Source organism: Leucopleurus acutus (assembly GCF_964270905.1).
Source record: "Leucopleurus acutus genome assembly, chromosome: 6".
Lineage (NCBI taxonomy): Eukaryota > Metazoa > Chordata > Mammalia > Artiodactyla > Delphinidae > Leucopleurus > Leucopleurus acutus.
Genome location: NC_139149.1, coordinates 81,449,282 through 81,474,225, shown reverse-complemented (window position 1 = coordinate 81,474,225; position 24,944 = coordinate 81,449,282). Strand labels below are relative to the sequence as shown.

The 24,944-nt window shown below is 39.4% G+C and overlaps 1 protein-coding gene across 2 annotated transcripts in view; it reads right to left on the bottom strand.

Annotated features, from left to right (window-relative positions):
• The window catches only part of PLCL1 (phospholipase C like 1 (inactive)), a gene marked incomplete at its 5' end in the record, with an annotated part of 355,176 nt that extends 332,195 nt beyond the window's left edge, over window positions 1-22,981 (bottom strand). Inside the window, one exon of one of the 2 annotated variants that reach the window (XM_082841649.1) lies at window positions 22,724-22,981. In XM_082841649.1, coding sequence (XP_082697775.1) covers window positions 22,724-22,966 — 243 coding nt within the window. The remainder of the gene's footprint in view (window positions 1-22,723) is intronic. The other variant, XM_082841650.1, reaches the window with a different exon arrangement.
• Window positions 22,982-24,944: the final 1,963 nt, after the last annotated feature.

Below are 24,944 nucleotides of genomic sequence, written 5' to 3'. Positions count from 1 at the left end.
ATCAGAACGATTTTTTTTTTTAGATTCCATATATATGTGTTAGCATACGGTATTTGTTTTTCTCTTTCTGACTTACTTCACTCTGTATGACAGACTCTAGGTCCATCCACCTCACTACAAATAACTCAATTTCATTTCTTTTTATGGCTGAGTAATATTCCATTGTGTATATGTGCCACATCTTCTTTATCCATTCATCTGTCGATGGACATTTAGGTTGCTTCCATGTCCTAGCTATTGTAAATAGTACTTCAATGAACATTGGGGTGCATGTGTCTTTTTGAATTATGATTTTCTCAGGGTATATGCCCAGTAGTGGGATTGCTGGGTCATATGGTAGTTCTATTTTTTAGTTTTTTAAGGAACTTCCATACTGTTCTCCACAGTGGCTGTATCAATTTACATTCCCACCAACATTGCAAGAGGGTTCCCTTTTCTCCACACCCTCTCCAACATTTATTATTTGTAGATTTTTTGATGATGGCCATTCTAACTGGTGTGAGGTGATACCTCATTGTAGTTTTGATTTGCATTTCTCTAATGATTAGTGATGTTGAGCATCCTTTCATGTGTTTGTTGGCAGTCTGTATATCTTCTTTGGAGAAATGTCTGTTTAGGTCTTCTGCCCATTTCTGGATTGGGTTGTTTGTTTTTTTAATATTGAGCTGCATGAGCTGTTTATAAATTTTGGAGATTAATCCTTTGTCTGTTGATTCATTTGCAAATATTTTCTCCCATTCTGAGGGTTGTCTTTTCATCTTGTTTATGGTTTCCTTTGCTGTGCAAAAGCTTTTAAGCTTCTTTAGGTCCCATTTGTTTATTTTTGTTTTTATTGCCATTTCTCTAGGAGGTGGGTAAAAAAGGATCTTGCTATAATTTATCTCATAGAGTGTTCTGCCTATGTTTTCCTCTGAGAGTTTTATAGTGTCTGGCCTTACACTTAGGTCTTTAATCCATTTTGAGTTTATTTTTGTGTATGGTGAGAGGGAGTGTTCTAATTTCATTCTTTTACATGTAGCTGTCCAGTTTTCCCAACCCCAATTATTGAAGAGGCGGCCTTTTCTCCATTGTATATTCTTGCCTCCTCTATCAAAGATAAGGTGACCATATGTGCTTGGGTTTATTGCTGGGCTTTCTATCCTGTTACATTGATCTACATTTCTATTTTTGTGCCTGTACCATACTTCTTTTTTTTTTTTAATTTATTTTTGGCTGTGTTGTGTTTTCATTGCTGTGCGCAGGCTTTCCCTACTTGCAGCAAGTGGGGGCTACTCTTCATTGAGGTGCACGGGCTTCTCATTGCGGTGGCTTCTCTTGTTGCGGAGCACAGGCTCTAGGCACGCGGGCTTAAGTAGTTGTGGCACTCGTGCTCAGTAGCTGTGACTCATGGGCTCTAGAGCACAGGCTCAGTAGTTGTGGCGCATGGGCTTAGCTGCTCTGTTCCATGTGGGATCTTCCCTGCCCAGGAAGGGAACCTGTATCCCCTGCATTAGCAGCCAGATTCTTAACCACTGCGCCACCAGGGAAGTCTCATAAAACACCGTCTTGATTACTGTAGCTTTGTAGTATAGTCTGAAGTCAGGGAGCCTGATTCCTCCAGCTCCATTTACCTTTCTCAAGATTGCTTTGGCTATTGGGGATCTTTTGTACCTCCATACATATTGTGAAACATTTTGTTCTAGTTCTGTGAAAAATGCCATTGGTAGTTTGCTAGGGATTGCATTGAATCTGTAGATTGCTTTGGGTAGTATAGTCATTTTCACAATAGTGATTCTTTCAATCCAAGAACATGGTATATATCTCCATCTGTTGTATCATCTTTAGTTTCTTTCATCAGTGTCCTACAGTTTTCTGCATACAGGTCTTTTGTCTCTTGGGTAGGCTTATTCCTATGTATTTTATTCTTTTTGTGGTAGTGGTAAAGGGGAGGGTTTCCTTAATTTCTCTTTCAGATTTTTCGTCATTAGTGTATAGGAATACAAGAGACTTCTGTGCATTAATTTTGTATCCTGCTACTCTACCAAATTCATTGATTAGCTCTAGTAGTTTTCTGGTAGCATCTTTAGGATTCTCTATGTGTAGTACCATGTCATCTGTAAACAGTGACAGTTTTCCTTCTTTTCCAATTTGGATTTCTTTTATTTCTTTTTCTTCTCTGATTGCCATGGCTAAAACTTCCAAAACTATGTTGAATAATAGTGGTGAGAGTGGGCAACCTTGTCTTGTTCCTGATCTTAGTGGAAATGCTTTCAGTTTTTCACCATTGAGAATGATGTTTGCTGTGGGTTTGTCGTATATGGCCTTTATTATGTTGAGGTAGGTTCCCTCTATGCCCACTTCCTGGAGAGTTTTTATCATAAATGGGTGTTGAATTTTGTCAAAAGCTTTTTCTGCATCTATTGAGATGGTCATATGGTTTTTCTTCTTCAATTTGTTAATATGGTGTATCACATTGATTGATTTGCATATATTGAAGAATCTTTGCATCCCTGGGATAAATCCCACTTGATCCTGGTGTATGATCCTTTTAATGTGCTGTTGGATTCTGTTTGCTAGTATTTTGTTGAGGATTTTTGCGTGTATGTTCATCAATGATATTGGCCTGTAGTTTTCTTTCTTTGTTACATCTTTGTCTGGTTGTGGTATCAGGGTGATGATTGCCTTGAAGAATGAGTTTGAGAGTGTTCCTCCCTCTGCTATATTTTGGAAGAGTTTGAGAAGGATAGGTGTTAGCTCTTCTCTAGATGTTTGATAGAATTTGCCTGTGAAGCCATCTGGTCCTGGGCTTTTGTTTGTTAGAAGATTTTTAATCACCATCTCAATTTCAGTGCTTGTGATTGGTCTGTTTATATTTTCTATTTCTTCCTGGTTCAGTCTCAGAAGGTTGTGCCTTTCTAAGAATTTGTCCATTTCTTCTAGGTTGTCCATTTTATTGGCATATAATTGCTCATAGTAATCTCTCATGATCCTTTGTATTTCTGCAGTGTCAGTTGTTACTTCTCCTTTTTCATTTCTAATTCTATTGATTTGAGTCTTCTCCCTTTTTTCCTGATGAGTCTGGCTAATGGTTTATCAATTTTGTTTATCTTCTCAATGAACCAGCTTTTAGTTTTTTTGATCATTGCTATTGTTTCCTTCATTTCTTTTTCATTTATTTCTGATCTGATCTTTATGATTTCTTTTCTTCTCCTGATTTTGGGTTTTCTTTTTGTTTTTCTTTCTCTAATTGCTTTAGGTATAAGGTTAGGTTGTTTATTTGAGATTTTTCTTGTTTCTTGAGGTAGGATTTCATTGCTATAAACTTCCCTCTTAGAACTGCTTTTGCTGCATCCCATAGGTTTTGGGTCATCATGTTTTCATTGTCATTTGTTTCTAGGTATTTTTTGATTTCCTCTTTGATTTCTTCTGTGATCTCTTGGTTATTTAGTAGTGTACTGTTTAGCGTCCATGTGTTTGTATTTTTTGCATATTTTTTCCTGTAATTGATACCTAGTCTCATAGCACTGTTGTTGGAAAAGATACTTGATACAATCTCAATTTTCTTAAATTTACCAAGGCTTGATTTGTGACCCAAGATATGATCTATCCTGGGGAATGTTCCATGAGCACATAAGAAGAAAGTGTATTCTGTTGTTTTTGGATGGAATATCCTATAAATATCAATTAAGTTCATCTTGTTTAATGTGTCATTTAAAGCTTGTGTTTCCTTATTTAGTTTCATTTTGGATGATTGTCCATTGGTGAAAGTGGGGTGTTAAAGTCCCCTACTATGATCGTGTTACTGTCGATTTCCCCTTTTATGGTTGTTAGCATTTGCCTTATGTATTGAGGTGCTCCTATGTTGGGTGCATAAATATATACAATTGTCATATCTTCTTCTTGGATTGATCCCTTGATCGTTATGTAGTGTCCTTCTTTGTCTCTTGTAATAATCTTTATGTTAAAGTCTATTTTGTCTAAAATGAGAATTGCTACTCCAGCTTTCTTTTGATTTCCATTTGCATGGAATATCTTTTTCCATCCCCTCACTTTCAGTCTGTAAGTGTCCCTAGGTCAGAAGTGGGTCTCTGTAGACAACATATATACAGGTTTTGTTTTTGTATCCATTCAGCAAGTCTATGTCTTTTGATTGGAGCGTTTAATCCATTTACATTTAAGGTAATATCAATATGTATATTCCAATTACCATTTTCTTAATTGTTTTGGGTTTGTTTTTGTAGGCCTTTGCTTCTCTTATGTTTCCTGCCTAGAGAAGCTCCTTTAGCGTTTGTTGTAAAGCTGGTGTGGTGGTGCTGAGTTCTCTTAACTTTTGCTTATCTGTAAAGGTTTTAATTTCTCCATTGAATGTGAATGAGATCCTTGCTGGGGAGGGTAATCTTGGTTGTAGGTTTTTCCCTTTCATCACTTTAAATATATCCTGCCACTCCTTTCTGGCTTGCAGAGTTTCTGCTGAAGGGTAAGCTGTTAACCTTATGGGGATTCCCTCATATGTTATTTGCTGCTTTTCCCTTCTTGTTTTTAATATTTTTTCTTTGTATTTAATTTTTGATAGTTTGATTAATATGTGTCTTAGTGTGTTTCTCCTTGGATTTATCCTGTGTAGGACTCTCTGCACTTTCTGGACTTGATTGACTATTTCCTTTCCCGTGTTACGGAAGTTTCAACTATAATCTCTTCAAATATTTTCTCAGACCCTTTTTCTCTTCTTATTCTGGGACGCTTAACGTTAGAATGTTGCTGTGTTTAATGTTGCCCCAGAGGTCTCTGAGACTGTCCTCAATTCTTTTCATTCTTTTTTCTTTATTCTGCTCTGCAATAGTTATTTCCACTATTTTATCTTCCAGGTTACTTATCTGTTCTTCTGCCTCAGTTATTGTGCTATTGATTCCTTCTAGAGAATTTTTAATTTCATTTATTATGTTGTTCCTTATTGTGTGTTTGCTCTTTAGTTCTTCTAGGTCCTTGTTAAATGTTTCTTGTATTTTCTCCATTCTATTTCCAAGCTTTTGGATCATGTTTACTATCATTACTCTGAATTCTTTTTCAGGTAGACTGCCTATTTCCTCTTCATTTGTGTGGTTTGGTGGGTTTTTACCTTGCTCCTTCATCTGCTGCATATTTCTGTCTTCTCATTTTGTTTAACTTAATGTGTTTGGGGTCTCCTTTTCTCAGCCTACAGGTTTGTAGTTCCCGTTGTTTTTGGTGTCTGCTACCAGTGGGTGAGGTTGGCTCAGTGGCTTGTGTAGGCTTCCTGGTGGCAGGGAGTGGTGCCTGTGTTGATGGGTGGGGCTGGATCTTATCTTTCTGGTGGGCAGGGCCACCTCCAGTGATGTGTTTGGGGGTATCTGTGACCTTATTATGATTTTAGGCAGCCTCTCTGCTAATGGGTGGGTTTTTGTTCCTGTCTTGCCAGTTGTTTGGCATGGGGTATCCAGCACTGGAGCTTGCTAGCTGTTGGGTGGAGCTGAGTCTTAGTATTGAGATAGAGATCTCTGGGAGAGCTCTTGCCAATTGATATTACATGGGGCCAGGAGGTCTCTGGTGGTCTAATGTCCTGAACTTGGCTCTCCCACCTCAGAGGCTCAGGCCTGACACCAGGCCGGAGCACCAAGACCCTGTCAGCCACACAGCTATGTCTGTTTTAAATGTCAAGCCTGGTCAGCAGTTGCCAGGCAGCCAATCTCCAATCATTAAGTGTCAGCAGATAAGCTTCCACATGGTGGTTAAGAGACCAAGGCTTTTTTCCATCTTGTGCTCCATCATTTCTCCAAGTCCTCTTCTGAATGGTTTGCAACTGGAGAAGTGACACACAGCTCAAGGTCTCCATTTTTACAGAGCATTATACCCTCTCTTTTAGAGACCACAAACTGAGAGGTTTGAATGAGTTCTTCCTTTTAAGCAATTTACAATCTAACAAGGAAAACAAATTTAAACACACAGTAAACCTGAGTCTGAGTCAGACATGATTTTTTTAATACTTTGAGCCAAGTTTTCATTCACATTTTGTTTATACTCACAAACTTTCCCAAAATGAGCCTAATTCCAGGAGAAAAAAAGGAGTCGGAAGTAATTAGCTGTGAGAGGTCTCTGTTTAATAAAAGCAAAGATTTAGTTGAATTGTAAAGGGAAATTGAAATGTGAAAGGTTTAGCTAAATTAATGAGGAAGCTATTTCTAATAGACGTCTTTATCAAGTTTTAAGTGTCCCTTAAGGCTGAGTAAATGCCAAGGTGGAGGTTATGGGAGCTTTTTCTAAAATTTCAATCAACTTGTAGCAAGAAAAAAGTTCATTATTATGAGATTTTTAGACAAGAGAATAATCAAAGCTGAGCACACAGCACTGTGTCATAAGCAGTAAGTACTTAAAAATCATTCACTGAACTAAGTTGAACTTTCACATATAGCTCACTCTTTTACTCTAGAATTTGAGGAAGTTGAAACCCATCTTTGCAGAAACTTGACCCTCTAGCAAAACCTGTGCAATTGTCTTGTCAAGAAGGAGTAAAGAGGGTAAAAATTAGAAACACTGCTGGTTGGTTTACAGAACTTTTTTGGTAGGGATGGGCAGGTTTCTTTTTTAATAACTGACTATATCAATTAAAATCAAAGTTTCTGTGCATTTTGTAATGCTGCAAGAAATCAGAGAAAAAACAATGATAACCAATCTCTACAACTCCAAAGACCGTGAGCAGAGACAGTGGAGTTCCCATCACTTTAGAAAGGTGAACACCCCAACCCTAATCAGGTTATACACAACAGCCACAAGACAGGTTTTGCTCCATGACTCAAAGATACCACTCTCTTCAAAGTCCTCTGTGACCAAAATCTTAAGAATTATTTTTATTTAATGATTCCTTTATTCCTTTATGTCTTTGAAAAGTCCTGGCTATTTGTACCTCAATACTAGTCTCAGATTTTATCTTTTCCATTTCCAAATTATAATAACTAACATTTATTGACTGCCTACTATGTGCTTAGCTTACTTAGCTAAGCACTCTACATGACTCCTCTCATTTAATCCTCCCAACCACCTTATGAGGTGGGTTCTACCACAATAATGAAGCTGAAGGAGGGTCAAAGAGATTAAGCTACATGCCTGATATCACAGAGCTAGTAAGTAGAGAATCGGGACTCCAACTCTGGCAGTCCAATTCTAGGGCCTACCCTTTTTTTTTTTTTTTTTTTTTAGGGCCTACCCTTTTAATGGCAGTGCTATATTACCTCCTAGACTTAGCACCAAATTCTGGAAACTTCTAGGCATTCTCTTAATCCCAATTTACCTCCATTGTTTCACACAGCTATTAAGAAAATCTTAACTACTATTTTTTTTTTTACCAATTACGCCCCTATTTAAGAAAAATACAATGCCTTTATATATCATATTAAACTGAATGCCACTGCCATATCAAGCCTGGCTCCATTCAACCCATCAGATCCTCCCAAATTCAGAAGCACAGCATCTGGAACACAAAGACAACTTGCTGAACTGCTGTCAATGGAACATGTTGGGTTTTTTTTTTTCCCCAGAAAGAAAATTCCCCTGATGATTATATTCATAGAAATACAGCCTCCAGAAAAATGGAGGTAAAACAGTCCACTATAGTGGACCACAGTGCCCCTAGTATTGTAACCAATGTTGTAATCTAGGAACAACATTTTAAACGGAACACTGCCAAATCAGGACATACCACTTATTTGCTATGTGAATCTGAGCACGTTATTTAACCTGCCTGTCCCTCAATCTCCTCATCTGTGAAAATAGGGTAGATATCCACCACTTCATAAACCTAGTGAGAATTATATTAGTTAATACATGTAAAGTGCTTAGAAGTGTCTGGCACATGGTAAGCACTCAGTAAATGTCAGGGCTCACTACTATGGTGGGAGTGTGGGAGGAGACATCCATATAACTCCCTTCAACTATGTCAAGAGTTGTCACATGAGTATTTCACTTACTCTTTCTAGATCCTGAGGGAGAAATCGGACTGACTAGGAAATGCATCAGAGAAGAATTGGATTTGGGCTCAACATAAGAATTTTTCAAACAACAAAAGCAGCCTGAAAATGGAATTGGCTCCCTTGTAAGAAAGGGAGCTCCTTGCTGACTAGAGGCCACTATCCCCACATCTACAGAGGCTCCTATTCTAGTGCAGTTATGCACCTGACCCCCTCCAAATGCTCACCTAAGACAGCCCATCAGATTCCTTCCCACCATGTATGGTACACGGTAGTTACTCTAGATATCCTGGATTGTCCTTGTTTGGGGTTTCTCTGTATTTCATATATGGTATGAATTTGCAAGTCAGGATGCAAAGTGTGGTTCATGCCTGTGAAACATAATTTTGAAGTTAACTGGTTCATACAGGTATTGGAATAGGACCTAATAGCACATGAGCCATATTCTCATCAGTAGCCCTAACCAGATCAAACAGTGGGAACCTAAAAACATATCAGAGTCATGTTTAACTCCCTCAGATCACAAAATACTTTGATTCCTTCTCCAGTTAAGAATATATTCTGTGACTAACTATTTTAACCTTAACAAAACTTACAGTCTCTTTTTCTTCATTTTACTAATAAGCTGAGCACATAACTACCTAGATAGAGACTACATTTCCCAGCTGGGTATACATATATCGCTAACAGGCCAATGGGATAAAAGTAGAAGTGATATGTGCAACTTACAGATAACTTCCTTAAAAGCAAACTGCTTGCCCCACACTTTCTTTTTCCCCCTTCCTATGGGACAGAAGGGGGATGTGGTAGTGGGCCAGTTTAATCAAAGGGACAAAACAACATCCTAAAGGATGGCCAAAAGGAAGACAAAAGGAAACTGTATCCCTGAATTACTTTATGGATCAGAGCCACTTACCTGATTCAGAAGAAACAGCCTAGTTATGGAATGTTACTTATTAGAGAAATAAACTTCTATCTTGTTCAAGAAAACATATGTTTCGTAGAGCAACTTAGCTTCCCAATAAATGCAAGTATTTATAAATATGGAGAATGAACTCCCTCATTCCAAAGCCTCAGAGATTTGTGTATAAATATTCTCAGCTAAATTCCTCTTTTAATAAAGACTTTTAATAGTGAAAGTTAAAATTCTGATGTAGGTCGAGCCAGCCATCTAAATCAAACAATGCTTTTGTTTGTACCACCAATGATACACTTCTGGAAGATAGAAACAGAATAGTTTATGAAGGAAAACACCCAATTATAAAAGAAGAAGAGCACTTGAAGAAAACTACAAAGACAGTCCCTCGAGGGTCATAGTATCAAGATTCTTATAGGAACAAGACAAATAATCTACCTTAGTCATCTACTTTAAATCCTTTAAATGTTTAAAAATGTTTTAAAATGTTCAAGTCATTTTCAACTGTCAAAACTGGAACCATGAATAAGAGTTCAGAAGGATCTAAGACATAATCAGATAAACACAAAGTTAAGCTTTTACGTCCATAAAAAGCCTCAGAGCAATGTTTTGTACCTTGTAAGAAAGCAGATTTTTTCAAAGAAAATAACATATTAGGCATAGTTGTTAAAGGACGTAAGTCACAGTTTGGTTTCTCCAGACTTTTCCTGAAGTTCAGAACAACAAAAATATCTGGAGGAAAGTTTTCATTTTATCTAAATAAATATCTAATATCCACATCCAGGATTTTTAAAAATTATGATTCCAACTTTTTAAATTTTATTTAATGCCACTAAACCCACCCCATCCTCAGTTGATCCCAATGTCAGTGGAGAATGCTATTTCCCTCTTCTGGCTTTTAACAGGCTTTATACAATGGAAAATATTCCATAAGCTGGTCTTACTATCCATGAAACCAGACAGTAGTTCATTCTCTATGATGTGGGCTTGCCTGGAAATTACTCTTTAATATATGCACCACTGAGGAAACTGTGGGCTTTATTCTTATTTTAACATCTTGCATTGCCATACAGGCTACAAACTCCTTTCCTCTGACAGTACATACAGGAACACAGGTAATGACCCTGGTAAGTGTGTGTTTTGTGTATGGCTGTTATGAGTAGCTTCCACAATATGATTCTTCTAATGAAACTTATTCAATTAAGTTGAAAGCGGGTAAAATAAATAATTGATCTTACACATTAGCCACCAGGACTCATCAAAATACCTCTCAAAGAAAAAAAAGGAAGACCCACATCTTTACCCACAAAAAAAAATCTTCCTCTGTCTGGAACATCACCTCTTCTTTCCAATTATAATTTATAAAGTTTTAGACGTTTAACAGTGAAGACAGTAGAGGATATCTGCCCAAAACAGATCAGCTGAATCAATTTTCCCAGAGAGTTTTCAGAAGTACTTTCTACTCAGAACCAAAACAAATGCACAAGAATGTTGTGAGAACCTGAAAGTCATTCTTCAGTTCTTGTGAAGGATATACTAAGAATAAAATCCAGAAATCTGAATCTCCTTCTTTTTAAATCTTATGAAGTTGAGGTCATAAAAAGTTGAAAGATGTTGGTACCAGTTCTCCACCAATTTGCTTTATGATTTGTGGAAGTCAGTAACCCCCCTAAGTCTCAGTTTCCAAATCTGTAAAGAGGTAGATTCAACTATTATGAGGTAAACTCTAAGGATATTTTAGTTTAATTTTCTATTAAAGCTCTATATATTAATGTATAAAAAGTATATCATGTAAAAATGCAGATGCAGTTAGAAATGAAATGTTCACAAAATCCATAAACTAATTGTTTTTTTATTAACACTACTATCAAAATCCTAAATCTTAATCCAGTGGACTGTTCATATTGGTAACAAATTATATTTGTATTTAAAGAATCTAATAAAATTCATCTGGAATGGGAAGAAAAATCATCACTACAACAGTGACCTAGTTCTAAAACCAGGATATGATAGAATAATGGTATCCAAAGGTCTTTATGTCCTTTTCCCCAGAACCGGTGAATATGTTAGGTTCCATGGCAAAGGGGAATTAAGATTACTAATCAACTGACTTTAAAATAGGAAGATTATCTTGGATTATCTGGGGTGAACCCAATTTAATCAAAAGGATCCTTAAATATGGAAGAGGGAGACAGAAGATTTAGAATGGGGCAGGGTAAAAACTAAAAGTTAAAGGTGGTGTGAGACGAGAAAGACTCCACTGGCTGTTGCTGGACTTTGAAAACAGAAGGGGCTGTGATCCAAAGAATGCAGCAGATTCTAGAAGCTGAAAGGGGCAAGAAAAAGGATTTTCCCCTAGAACCTCCAAAAAGGAACATGGCCCTGCCAATACCTTGATTTTAGCGAAGTGAGACACATTTCAGACTACAGACCTCTAGAACTGTAAGATAATAAGTTTATGTTTGAAGACACTATGATAATTTGTCAAAGCAACAATAGAAAACTAACATTTAGGGTTTCTAAAACCTGCCATCTAGAAGGTATGCCAAAACAATCCCCTCAAATCTACTGTTGTTTCTTAGATCCTTCTGACTTTCAACTGAAATGTGTCCCTAGCACAGTAGATGTGGTGGTTGCTTTCACTGCAGAACAATGCAGGGTTGAACCACCTTAACTTAGTTTTAACACTGGCCCCATGCAACCAGATCAACGTATTCTTAAATCATTGTTTGTTTTTTGGAAATTTGGGATACTGGGGGTTGCAGGTTTGAGGGATAAAGAAAATAGAGAGGAAAAAGTTCTGCCCTCCCCAACCCCTACCCTACCAAAGACACACAGACTTAATATCTGTGAGACCTGGAACAAGTTTCTCTACCTCACAGAGCCTTGGCTGCCATTTCTGTAAGGTTGAAATGATAACCATAGCTATGTCTTGCCAGACTCTTGTAAGAATTAAAAATAATGTAAGATCTTGACAATGTTCGTGCCTGTTATTATTCTATACCATGAAATTGTAAAAGAAGCCTCCATAACCTATCCATGGTGTCATAAACCTATCCATGGTGTCATAAAAAATCTCTCTAGTGGCTCCCTGGAAGAATGGGATAGATTACATTCTATGATAATGTAATTGGATAATTAAGCAGTCTTAAGTTGCTGGAGTACAAACAAGTGAGTTTTATATTTCCCACAACTGTTCCCTCCCAACTATGCCATCTCAGATCCCCTTGCCCCTGGGTACTCCAGTTACCACTAATAACTGAACTCACTCAGATTCCACAGTGTTTCAGTCTCTTTCAGTTATTAGAAGGGTTCTTTCAAGTCCTTAAAAACTCTTTCCTATTCATTTTAAAACTTCAATCTCATGTTCAATTCAAGGTCCTCTTTCCATCCCATAGCCCCCAAAGCAAGCTAAAATGGTGGTGGTAGTTGCCATGGCTGGGGGTAGGTCTACCAGCTTCTCTCTTTCTCTTCCTCCCTACACTTTCCTTCTAGGGTTGGGTTGGAGGAGGCATAGGAAAGGCCACAGTCTCTCCGTAGATGGCATCATAGGGATGTTGAAGGCCCCACTGGGTTGGCTTTCTCTGCTCCTCAGGTTAACACTGAACTTACTGTTGGTTCTCTCTGTGAGGCAGGCATGCAAATGCTGACTCTGAGTGGAGTTGATGGTTCTCCATAGTGCCCTTCTTCCTGCATATTCATCATATTGGTTTTAGAGATCTGGCTTGGACACTGACCTCTTCCTCCCACCACTTACCCAGCCCCTGCCCCAGCCTCTTGTTACTAGAGTCCCTATGCTCAAATGGGTGCTTTGGGTGGGGCACAGCAAGATGCCTGGCCATCTTCCTCCACAATCAGGATGGCATCAGGGCTCTGATGGTCTGGTAATTCAGTATCTTCCAGAGAAGAGATGAGCATCAGTCCCAACTTACAGGGAGACTTGGTGGAGAGGGGAACTGTTCCATGCCACCACCATTACCTGCCCAATCTTTACACATGATTCTCTTGAGTCCTTTCTCTCTCAACTTCAGAAAGGGTCATGAGATCTTCCACCCAAAATGAGGAAAGTGGAAGGAAAAGACTCTCTTCAGAAACCATAACCCTCTTCCAAGTTTACCTCCTCCCTCGAAGTCCTCCCCTTATTTAGCCTGGGGAAAAGGGGTGGACAAGAGCAGTAGTAAAGGCTGCCTCTCTGTAAGACTGGAAATAGTGGCTGAACACAACAGTTCACAGTCCCCTGAGTCTATGGAATCTTAGAGTCTTTTGTTTTAAGCTGTGATGGCTAATTCCAGCACTCACAACTACTTCCATCCTGTTACACCAACTGCTATGATATCTTGTTTACCAGAAGGCATTTCTCTGTATTGGTGACCCTGCCATGCTAAGGGTGCAACTATGAAGAATTTCCTTGGACTTTCTTAGGGCTAGGGCTAGAAAAACAGACAAAACTTGTCTTTAATGCCATGCATTCCCACCAACAAACTAGACCAGTCCTTCTTAGATCCTTCCCAGGAATCTCTAGGCTCAAAGCGCCCTAAGCTGAGTATTCACTATTAGGTGTGTTAAGGTGTGAGGTGTTAATTAGTTAAAAGACTCTCCAGAAGAACCAAAAAGCCATCAAAATCCCCAAAATTTGAATTCCCAAATGTACAACTTCCGGCAGAATGATCTAGGTAGAGAGCTATTTGTTGAAGCATTACTTTTTCCATTTATAAACATGGTCCCATCCAACTCCATTCTCTTTAGCACACATTGATCTTCTTTCTCTTCTCCCCAAACCACAAAAATCTCAACTTCTGACCAAACTTTTCTGAGTTTGGCTAACATTTCTGAGTGTGGCTTCTCATAGCCCACGCAGTTACTTTCATAAAAAACATGTCTTGGGATAAAGACCATCATCCCAGCTGTAGGACATAAAGCTGGGGAAAAAAAGGTCACCTGCTGTTGAGGCTTCTGACTTCCAATGTGTCTAGCATTAAGTGTGTACACACATACATACCACTGCATTTATCACAAAACCAGGTTGATTCCATACTAACTGAATATGAGAAGGTATTAGGAAAAATATTTCTTGTAAATTTCAGATGTTTGGGGAAAGCTTTATTGTTTTTTCCAAAAGAAAAAATTCCACTTTAAGAGAATGTGACTAAACACCTTATTGTGCAAATGCTGCAATAGAAAAAAGAGAGAGAGAGAGAGAGAAGAGAAAGAAAAAGCCAAAGTCCTATGTCCTTTCAATAATTTAATATAACGGCAGATAGGTAATTAAACCTGACATATGAGGAGTGTTTCAACAAGAGAGTTGACTGTGCCTTTAACACCTGGCCAGTCTCCAAGTGATGGGGACAAACCTCTGGGTACGATTTGGCTATGGTACTGTATCTCTGCATAGCAGAATGGACTCACTACCATCAACACAATAAAGTAGCCACAAGCACAGTAATTTCATGACATACTCACATATTTAAATTTCCCATTTTTTTTTTGGAATTTCCACCCCCCAAAAAAGGAAGTAAATGATTAAACAGACTTTCAGTTTAATGGAATTCCTCAGATATTCCTCATATGTGTGATGAACTCACCTACCTCAAATGTAATTGGGAAGAAATATTAATAATAAAGCATCATATCCACTACCACTTATCAAAATTCCAACTTCCTTGGATTAGAAACTCAGATATTCCTTACTGATTTATTGATGCTGGAAGACAAAACTATCAAACTATAAAATAAATCATATCAGTTTGCATTGATTAAGTAACAGTCCATCCTTAGCCTGTGTAATTTACAGCAAAGTTGGATCATAAATTCTTGCTACATGGTAAAGATGCTAATTCTGATAAAAGAGTAAAAATGTACTAAGAGGACTTCCAGTCGTCTCAAGGGAAAGTAGTGTACGATATTATTGTAAAGTCATGGGTGTTTTACATGAAAGGTTAAGAAGCTAAAAAAACATAATCAAAGAATCCTTATCAGAGTTTCCCGAAGTTGTTTTCAGAATAGTTTCTTTTCGATTTGTCAGCTAAACTTAGTTTTTAAGGTAGCTATATAAGGTCTGCTATTTCATGCATACTAGCTAAGGTTTAAATCAATATTATTTAAGAGGATGTACAGCATAAAGATTAAAAGCAACCTCTGGAGCTAGACCATTTGGGTCCATTTCCTGGCTCTGCATTTACCAGCTGTGTGACCTTAGGCAAGTCATATCTCTCCAACTGTAAAAAGGGAAATAACAATTAAAAATACTAAACTCATATGGTTATTGTGAGGATTGAATGAATTAATACACATTAACTGAACAATGCCAGACTCATAATACAACTTATATAAGCATTTGCTATAAGAAAATTTCTCAATAGGAGAATCTCTGCAAGATGTACTAGGTGTTTTATCTATTAGATTAAACATCAAAATAAAGCATTTAATTATTAATAACATATCTAAATATATAATAATTATAGCATGGAATCAATAATTCCAAAGTATTTCAAAAGGGGAGTTCACTAAATGCTGAAGATGTCTTTGCATCTTGCAGGTCAGTCTCCAGGGGGAGCACAGACTCTGCCAACCTTCATCCCCCACTTCTGCCCCTACTACCACCTCCAAAAATTAGTCATGATAAATGGTTACAAGACTGCAAGTTCAAGGACATTGATAGAATCTGTTTTGTGGAGGTGAAGTTTTCAAAGGAGATAAAGGTCAGAGTGCACATGGCGTGGTATCCTCTTTCTCCCCTCACCCAACAACGTGCTGACCTGAAGGGGAGCAGAGCAAGGCAGTTTACACTCACGCTTCCCACACAGTTGCCCTTTTCCTGAGCCAGACCCTAACCCAGCCTGAGCCAAGGGAGGTTTGGAGGGGAAACACATTCTCCTCCTGCTGACTCCTTATTCTCTAGCCCGATGGGGTGAGCTCCTGAGCAGCCCACCCTCATCATCAGCTGTCAGATCTGATATGAAAGATATGGGCTTTAAGAACACAGGCTACTTGGCCTGCTTTGGTTTGAAATCACTTGAGCCTCAGAGAAAAGTACCTACAACATGATCAGGTCCAGCTTTCTAGAGTTCTGCCTTGTAATCTTGGTCCCAGCTAACAGTAAAGGGGTTTTTTTGTTTGTTTGGCTTTTGTCTCTTTTTTACTTCCTTGTGCTTTTATCTTCCTCAACATCTCACAGGGAAGGTGTTCTGAATATAATCTATCATTTCTAACCATTACATAGTACTATACAATGATACAAGTGTGCCTACTTATACATACTGCCTGAGCTTAGTCTAGTATAGATTTAGCACCTGTTAACAGGCTTTTGAACAAGTCAGTGTGAAAGAGTTAAGAAAGCAGATATTAGGGAGGGTGGGAGGGAGGGAGACGCAAGAGGGAAGAGATATGGGAACATATGTATATGTATAACTGATTCACTTTTTTATAAAGCAGAAAGTAACACACCATTGTAAAGCAATTATACCCCAATAAAGATGTTAAAAAAAAAAGAAAGCAGATATTATCTTTCAAAGATTTTAAACTTTTGAATACAAAGTTGTGTGGTTAAGGAAAAACACAATATCCTTGCCAGTAACAGGTATCATAAATTCACAAATACAAATTAAGAAATCTTTGGGAACTAAGCACACTTACTAAAATAGTTTAGTTGTTATGTTGTTTTGTTTTGGATGGATTACATTGTTTTCAAAATTAACTTGCCTTTCTTCTTCCTGGAGTGATAATGATAATATAAATATGATTCTTTTCTACTCACAATGTACAATCCTACTTATCTCAAAATAATGCTAGTTTAATTATTAGTGAGGTAAGTTAAAATGGTACTGTTGAAAATAAACTAGATTATATCTCTCTTCAACACATCCACATAAAATGTTACAAATTAAACTAGAAATCAAATCCAATTTTAAATCCAAAGGACTATTCCAATACTTTGTCACACTATAATTTTGTTGCCATCTAATGTTAGCTGAAATACACAACACATTGGCCAAGAATTAAAAGAAAACAGAATGTTGTCATTATAGAACTTGACCATTCAGTTCTAATTGTTTTTATCAATTTAGCATTCTCATTAATTATAATAAATTCTGTCTATCATAACCTTTATAGGAACTGGGATACAGAGATGAACTGGGGATGCAAAGATAAATAAGATTTGATAATACTACAAATAAACCTTTTTTACATTATTAGAAAACATCAAAATATGAGATTTTGTAGAACTCACAGGTTCCACTGTAATAGGTTTATTGATTTATTACCTTAGATTTAGATTGGAAGTGTAATCAAATTATTCTCTCTCCCCATCTAATAAACAATGGTTCATTTACTAGTGTTGAGACCCCAGTGGAAACTCAAAAAGGAACTTTACTCCTGCCTCTTACTTCTGTTTAGTCATCTTCAGCTGGATAATTTTTTTAATGTACGATCTTATACAGGTCTCAGTTTAGACATTGCTACTGAAAATGGAATTATGTTTAATGCTCACAGTTATTAAAGCTGAGCGGTCACTGGGGGAGCAGGGAAACCTGCTGTAATTCTTTCTTTGAATTACTCCCCAGCATGCTGCCTGACCAGTTGCTCCGGCATTACCTAGAAGCATTAATGGACTGTTTGTTCAGTAGCACCAAAGGTAAAGTCGGCTGTCCCTGATGTCTTCTCACAATACCCTGTGGTGCCTGAGGTGTTATTTGGTAATAAATATTCAATTGACATTTTACTGTACAAAATTTAATTACCTTTTTTCTCTACTGTAAAAGGGGAAAGGCTGGGAAAACAACTCTTCAGTCTTAACTGCAATGTATGTTTGACCTCTCAGTGGCTATGCAATTAATGTCTACCTTTTAAACCTTAATATATTTTCCAAGAAGGAAAAAAATTCTTGTAAATTCTGATAGTAGTAGCAAGCACTAATCAACAGGTACTTCTAAAATCTCTCATCAAAACATGACAAGGCTCTCTATCAAAATTTTATTCTGAATTCTCTTGAGAGATGCTATAAGAAATCACATCAGAAAAACACCACAATGAGAAGCAACCACTTCTAAGGTGAAATGTGACCATGTTTCTATGGCAATTTCAGGAAAAGTAAACACTCTGACTGAAGTTACTGGGACAATAAAACAAATCCACGCAAGAAATTCAACGCTATTCCTCAGGAGGAGCACCCACGACTGAAACAACCAAGGCACACTAACTGCACGCAGTAAGGCTGGCCAGCCCTGCTGTACAATCAGGTTGTTTATCCAAAGTTCACCCATAAGTCGATTATTTGGAATTTTTAACACATATTTCTACAGGAAAAAGGGTCTATAAATTCTGATTAATTCCCACACCAATCTACAGAAACCTATTTAACTTATAATGTGTCTAAAATTTTTGAGTTATTTTTCAATCACACTTAATTCCCTTCATAACTGTCTCTATAAAAAATGTTTTCAGAATGTTTTCAGAGCTCCCACACAATACCCCCTATTGTATCACTCCTCTAGAATAATACGTATTCCTATGCCCCATATATCAGTCTAAAAGAGAATACAATCCTTCACAAACTCAATTGTGTGCATGGGCAGGGGAGAAGTGGGCCGGGCGTAAAAGAACAGGTGTACCTTTCATATACTGACAGCAAGTAGAACATCTGCCACGCTGCTCTACCTTTTAAAATACAGTACAGGCCTAGCAAAATGACCAAAGACAAAAGCAACAGCAATCCCTTTCTAGAGTCATCCATTTCCAGGTGTTCTGAATTGGAGAGGTGGAGCTGAGACAAGATAGTTTACCCACAAGCCTGGGAGCCGAAGAATATGCCACGTTCTTAGATGTTCATGTTGTTTCTAACCTAAAAAAGTATTATTGGATTATGGGCTTTCTGCATCTGAGAATCAGCATGTTAAGCAGACATGAGTACGAATCCTGACTCCACATTGTATCAGTAGCTGTCCATGCCTCCCTTCTCTACTTTAGAGAGTTTGCTATGAGGATTGATTATAATGTATGAAAGCTCCTAGTTTAGTACTTGACTCATAGTAGGCAGCATTTCATAAAAGTGAATAAAATTTCCCTTGCCCATTTGAGGAGAGCCATAATTTTTACATGGGTCAACAGGTAAAAATTATGGTGCAAGGTGAATTTTTGAGGCTGCAGCTCAGAAACTCACTACACCAGCCCCACAATGAACATGACAGAATGAGACTGGCCATAATATAAAATAAGAGACATGAACAACATGGAAGTCACTACTCTAGCTGCTTCAGTGCACGTCTCAGCACCTCATTTCCAGCTCCTATCTTCATCCCACACACCTATGTCCATGGGATCCAAGTGATAATTTCTTCTCAAGAATTCATACTGAAGTAGAATCAAAAGGAAAAAAGTAGAACTCTTCAATACATTACATATAGTGGGAGACAAATCAACTGCTTTTTTTTTCCTTTGGTCGCACAGTATGTGGGATCTCAGTTCCCCAGCCAGGGATCATACCCGCGCCCCCTGCATTGGAAGTGCAACGTCTTAACCACTGGACGGCCAGGGGAGTCCCACAACTGCTCTTTTATATCTCAATTCCTGCCATCTGGCATAAGGAATAAGCTACACTGCTTTCTGTTTCCAAAAATTTCTATTATAGAGTTATAGAGCTGTAAACTATAATCTAAAATGTTAAATATTTTAAATGTATAAATTTGATATCAAGTACCAGATAGTTAAATGGTCTAATTCCTTAAGTAGAAATATATTTGAACCTACAACAGTACATAATTTTTAGATATTATCAACCTTGCATGTAACTAACTTGTCATGAAGAAGCAATTTTAAACCACAAGTCATGAAGAAGCAATTAAGATGGAGTCTATTGCAATACTGTGGTATATAACAATGCACTTACCAAAAAACATGCAACATTTATCAACGTCAATGCTGTCCAAAAGCTCACACAGGAAAACACAGGGAAAAAATGGACAGGTTAAAGAGAACCTAGTTTAACTCTCACATTAAATTTTTTAAAACTTAGGACTGGGCATATAAGGGAAGAAACATAATTATAGTAGAAAGAAGACTTTCCAAAGATGTGTAAAGATAAATGCTATTGTTTTCATCAGCTCAGAATGAAATTGTTTTCTCAACTAAACACATATTTTCGCAAATTAGGGAGGGCAAATTTACTGAAAACATTCCTTTTATTAATATACAAGACAGTCTGTTTTCTGGCATGATAGAGGAATGCACTATTCTGATTTATCTAATATCCATGTTTATAGAGAATTAGCAGTCAAACAATTAGACTAGAAACAATACCTAAATTGAGCTGAAAATAATTTGATATTTGATGATTCACAATCTTTCAGTGGCTCAGAGTTATGATCATGAATATCAATTATCCCTGTACTAAGGCTGTTTGGAACAGAATTTAATAGTTTGATTAATATAAAATGTACTAGAGCCTTTCTTTTTTGTGTATGTTTCAGTGCCAAATAAAAAGAACTCTTGGCAAAACTATGAAGAATGCAATCTTTTCTCAATACAGAACATGTGCTACTTATTTCTTATATGATCTAGACCTTTTTTAGAAATTCTCATTTTTACTATGCTAAAGTGAACAAACCATGGGGCAGCAGATTCAAGATGTCAACAGAAAGGTCCTTGATCTCAGAGAGGGAGTGGCACAGAGTCCACCAACTGCCTCTTTCCCCACTGTAAGATAATGAAGGGCTCTGGGAATAGACCCCAAGGACCGCTACCCACCAATGACCTACCAGGTTATCCTTGAAGATTAACAGACCCACCACAATGACCTTAGACAACCCTCTAGACATCAAAATGTTTGGAGCAAATCTGAAGATATGAGGCCTGTAAACTCTAGCGAAACTTTATTACATAAGTCAGCAGCATCAGTAGTTCACCACAGATAAGTACAGATACATATGCTTATATATACATGGAATATTACTGGAAGGATACACAAGAAAGTGTTAACAGCTATGGGGGTGGACCATGTAAGTGGGAATGTGGAGTGGCTGGGAGTTTTCCCTTCAAACTCCTTTGCAATATTTGTTTCTATCATATGCATATATTACTTTTCAATAAGAGTTAGCTTAAGATAATAATAATAATTCACTTCATTTTCTGGTATCTTTAATTTTAAAGGTCATTTATTAAATATTTATTTTACTATTAAATAGGGAAAGAATCAAGCTGTTACTCTGTTGTCTCCCTCCTTTTTTGTCACAAAAAGAAACTTCAAAACAACAGAGGCATCATTACTCAGCAAGGACTCTTCTGAGAATATCAACCAGCACATAACTAAAATTTAAAAACTGCAAACTTAGCTGCAAGAATTTGTATATTCCTTTACGCTCTGTTACTTTCATTTTTTACAACACAACAAAAAAGCCCACTGCTTTTTATGATGGTATATTTTAAACTATCTTGAGGCTCTTGTTTTCACACAACACGTGTAGTGTCTATATCTTAGATTCCAAAATGTGTGCTATCTAATTGTGATTTTTTTTTAAGATTCAAAACAATATGCTTTCTGACCTGTGGGTTAAAAGGAAAAAAAGTGATCATTTCCTTTTTATCCAAATTCACACCCAGAATAGAACACTTCTTTTCACATAATCTAAAAGTCACAAAATAACAGAAACTACTACAAGTCATTTGTAACTACCACCCACTCTTCTTTTAATATAGAAATCTCCCTGTGTGGCTTTAAACTTCCATGTGTCAGTACTGGGGAAAAGCCTAGACTATACTTGGAGCTGGCTGGCTGGACTAAGGGAGCAGTCTACCCACACCGGCACTAGGAGCTCCAGTTTAGAGCTTGAGAAAGAGACACGTATTATGCGGTGTATACACAGCTTAAACCTGAGCAAGGGTTTTTAATGTATTAACACAAGTACATTGAATAGTAAGTAGTTCCAAGTCCATCCTTCATTATCATCTTTGGCTTACTTTTACATGGAAGTAGTTTCATACTGACTGTTCTACCAAGATCGGTTTTAACATCGCGTACCAAAGATTACCCACGTGCATTTACGCTAAAAGGCCCTTTTCCAAAGCCTGTGGAAGGGTTCTGACTTCCAGGGGACCTTAACCCGATGTCATGCAACCAAGATGAAATCTCAAACAGGAAACAAGCCCCAAGTGGAAGGAAGATGGATGGAGAGAAACCCTGACTGGTAGTTGAGGGGTCGAGAAGCGTTTTCCCTGCATGTGGTGGTAACCACAAGGCCCCGGGGTGCTGCTTGGTGGATTGGCTGCTTTTCGGTTGCGCTCTCTGCAGCGCGGAAACTCTGGGCTCCAACATCGCTCTTTACTTTGCTGCAGGGGCCACTGAAAACTCTGCCTGCCTACGGGGAAAGCTCACGCTTCGTGAGATCTCAGGACAGTTTGAGTCTCGAGGGTTTGGGGTTTTTTGTTTTGTTTTGTTTTGCTTCACTTGAGGGTAAACTGTGCATTTCCTTTACTGTGCGGCAAAAGCTAACTTCTCGTTGGAGAGCAGTGCACAACCATCCCGCGGGTCTGCATTTATATTGAGTCCTCCCTCCCTCCGCATATCAACGGCTTAGCGAAACTTTCAGAGAAGATGAGGAAAAGCATCCATGAAAACGCAAAGACGCAGAGCGGAACTTTTCCTCCTCTGTCAAGAAAAAAGAGGTCACTTCTGCTTCTCACAGCCAAGAACTGAGTCTGGGAACCTCCGGACAAGGAAGGAAGGTTCGGTAATGAAGGGGATGGGAGAAAACAATGCTAAGCCTGCGTGGCCTCCGGACACCATACATCCTGCCCCGGCCCGTGACCCATCCACGGTCCACCATCCACACCCACGCTCCCAGGGTCGCGCGGCCTCGCTTACCTTGATGATGCTGCTGCGCCGGGGAGTCGCCCGCGCAGCCTCCAGGAGGCCGGCCTCGCTGTCCGCCGGGGCCCCGGCAGCGCTGGGCAGCGCGACCCCGCTGCGACGGTCCCTCCACTGGCCCCCAGGGGCCGCCGCCACGCCGTCCCCGGAGGCGGCGTCCGGGCCCACTCGGGGTTCGTCTTCGCTCCCGGCCGCGTCTGTCGGCGCTGGACCCTCCCTGCTGGCTGCGCCCTCGGCCATAGCCGAGCGCGTTTCGGGCTCCCCGGGGGGAGGCGGCACGCCCGGCAGCGGAGTCCAGCCGCTGGGCACGGGTGCGCTCATGCACCGGGAGGCGACCGCGCCAGACTTTGTTTCACCGCCCGGTGGCTGCGGCGGTGGCGGCAACTTTCTGGAGAGGAGACATCGCTCGAGTAGAGACGTCCGCGGGCTTTGATCCAGGAGGCCGGCAGTCCTTGGGGGGACCGCGGCGGGAGTGAGATGTGAGCGGCAGGGAGAAGGAGAGGCGAAAAGGAGAGGGAGGTGTCCGAAACGTGATGCAAACGCCCGCTCTGCGCCAGACAAAAGGCATCGGGCGCCTGGCCGGGCTGCCTCTGAGGCCGGGACGCGCGCGGCCTGAGAGGGGCTGGAGCCCGGCGACCGCTGCCCGGCGCACCAACCACCTGCCCGCGGACGGCGGCGCAGTGGCCCCAGGAAGTGCGGCAGCTGCGGCAGCGGCGGCGGCGGCGGCGGCGGCGGCGGCGGCGGCGGCGGCGACCTCCACTCCGCTCTGTTGTGACAGAGAGGGAAGGACTTGTTTTGACAGCCCGTGGGGATTGGCAGGCGTCTGGGCCTCTTAGGAGTCTCGCCTCGCCGAGGGGGGGGTCGGCCCGACCAATCCCCACTAGGGAGGGGTGTGCCCAAGCGCGAAGAATGGAATGTGTTCTCTAACCGGGAGCCGACCCAGACGGGCTTGTGTACTCGAGTGGGGTGTGAGAGCGCGCGTGTGCGCACCCGGAGGCGCTCCGTGTGTATTTTGGGAAGTTTAGATGTTCGAAACGAACCTGAAGTTGCAACAAAATCCGGGGATGGGACAGAGGCGGGGGGAAAGGAAACCTTCGTTTGCAAAGCAAAGCAATTTGGAGGCAATGGGGTGTTGAGTATTAAGGTCAAAGCCTTTGGCGTGACGCGGAGTGCAGCTTCGCACCATCAGGGGTTAATTGCAGGCTCTCACCTTTAGAAGTTAAGTCCATGCAGAGATAAATTAGGGTTTACTGGGACCCTGTTGTTGGATAATTTGCTTCAGTTTCCGTGTAAACATCTTCAGTTCACTCTGCAATGTGAATAAATATGACAAGGAAATGGAATCAGATAAAAAGAGGTGAGAGTAATAGGAAGCCAAACCAACTAAATCCTCTGGAGAGTGGCTCCTCACAAAGCGTAGATATGATGCATGTTGGCTAAGCACAAGGTGAGGTAGGGGATTTAATCTCTATCCTAAAACATCCCTATTTGATAATGAATGGTTCAACCTCCTTTCTCTAGATAATCCTATATAAACATATTTTGCTCATTTCCAGCAAGTTAGCAAGAGGAGCGATATCCTTGAATGATGCATTAAGGCAGTGAAATTAACCACAGAATGTTCAGATAGGTGAAAAAAGGATGGCTCTGAGGTTTCCTAGTAGGACAGAAGATTTGACATTTTAATTTAAAGGCTTTTTAATATTAGAATCTCTGTTAAACCTTATTTATAACATTAAATTATATTTTAATTATTAATAATTTTATAATTTGAGATGTTACTTGTTCCTTTGACTAAGAACATGAGAAATTCTTCAGCCTTTTAGACCCAGAATTGGTTAGAATGTCAGAATTTTAGAGATGCAAGGGGATTTAGGGATCATCTAGCGCAACCCTTTTATTTTACAGATGAGAAGAAGGCCCACAGAGCTTTAGTTTCTTGTCTACTAGTTAGTGCAAGAGGTGAAATTAGAATCTGCCACTTAACTCCTCCGGTAATCTCTTCACTACTTTATCTGGCTCCTCTGGGGCTGCAAGCAGCCAGAACTGGATGAGGCCCTTGGGAGTTTTCAGACTTGACATTTACCAACTTTTAGGGAAGACTGAGAAGGCTTGATTTTACCTTTTCTTTAAATATAAATGCAGCCTGGTAATGAATGTACCAGATTAGCAAACTCTGGTTTTAGAACCAACACCACCCTCTAGTGAGATTCTGAGA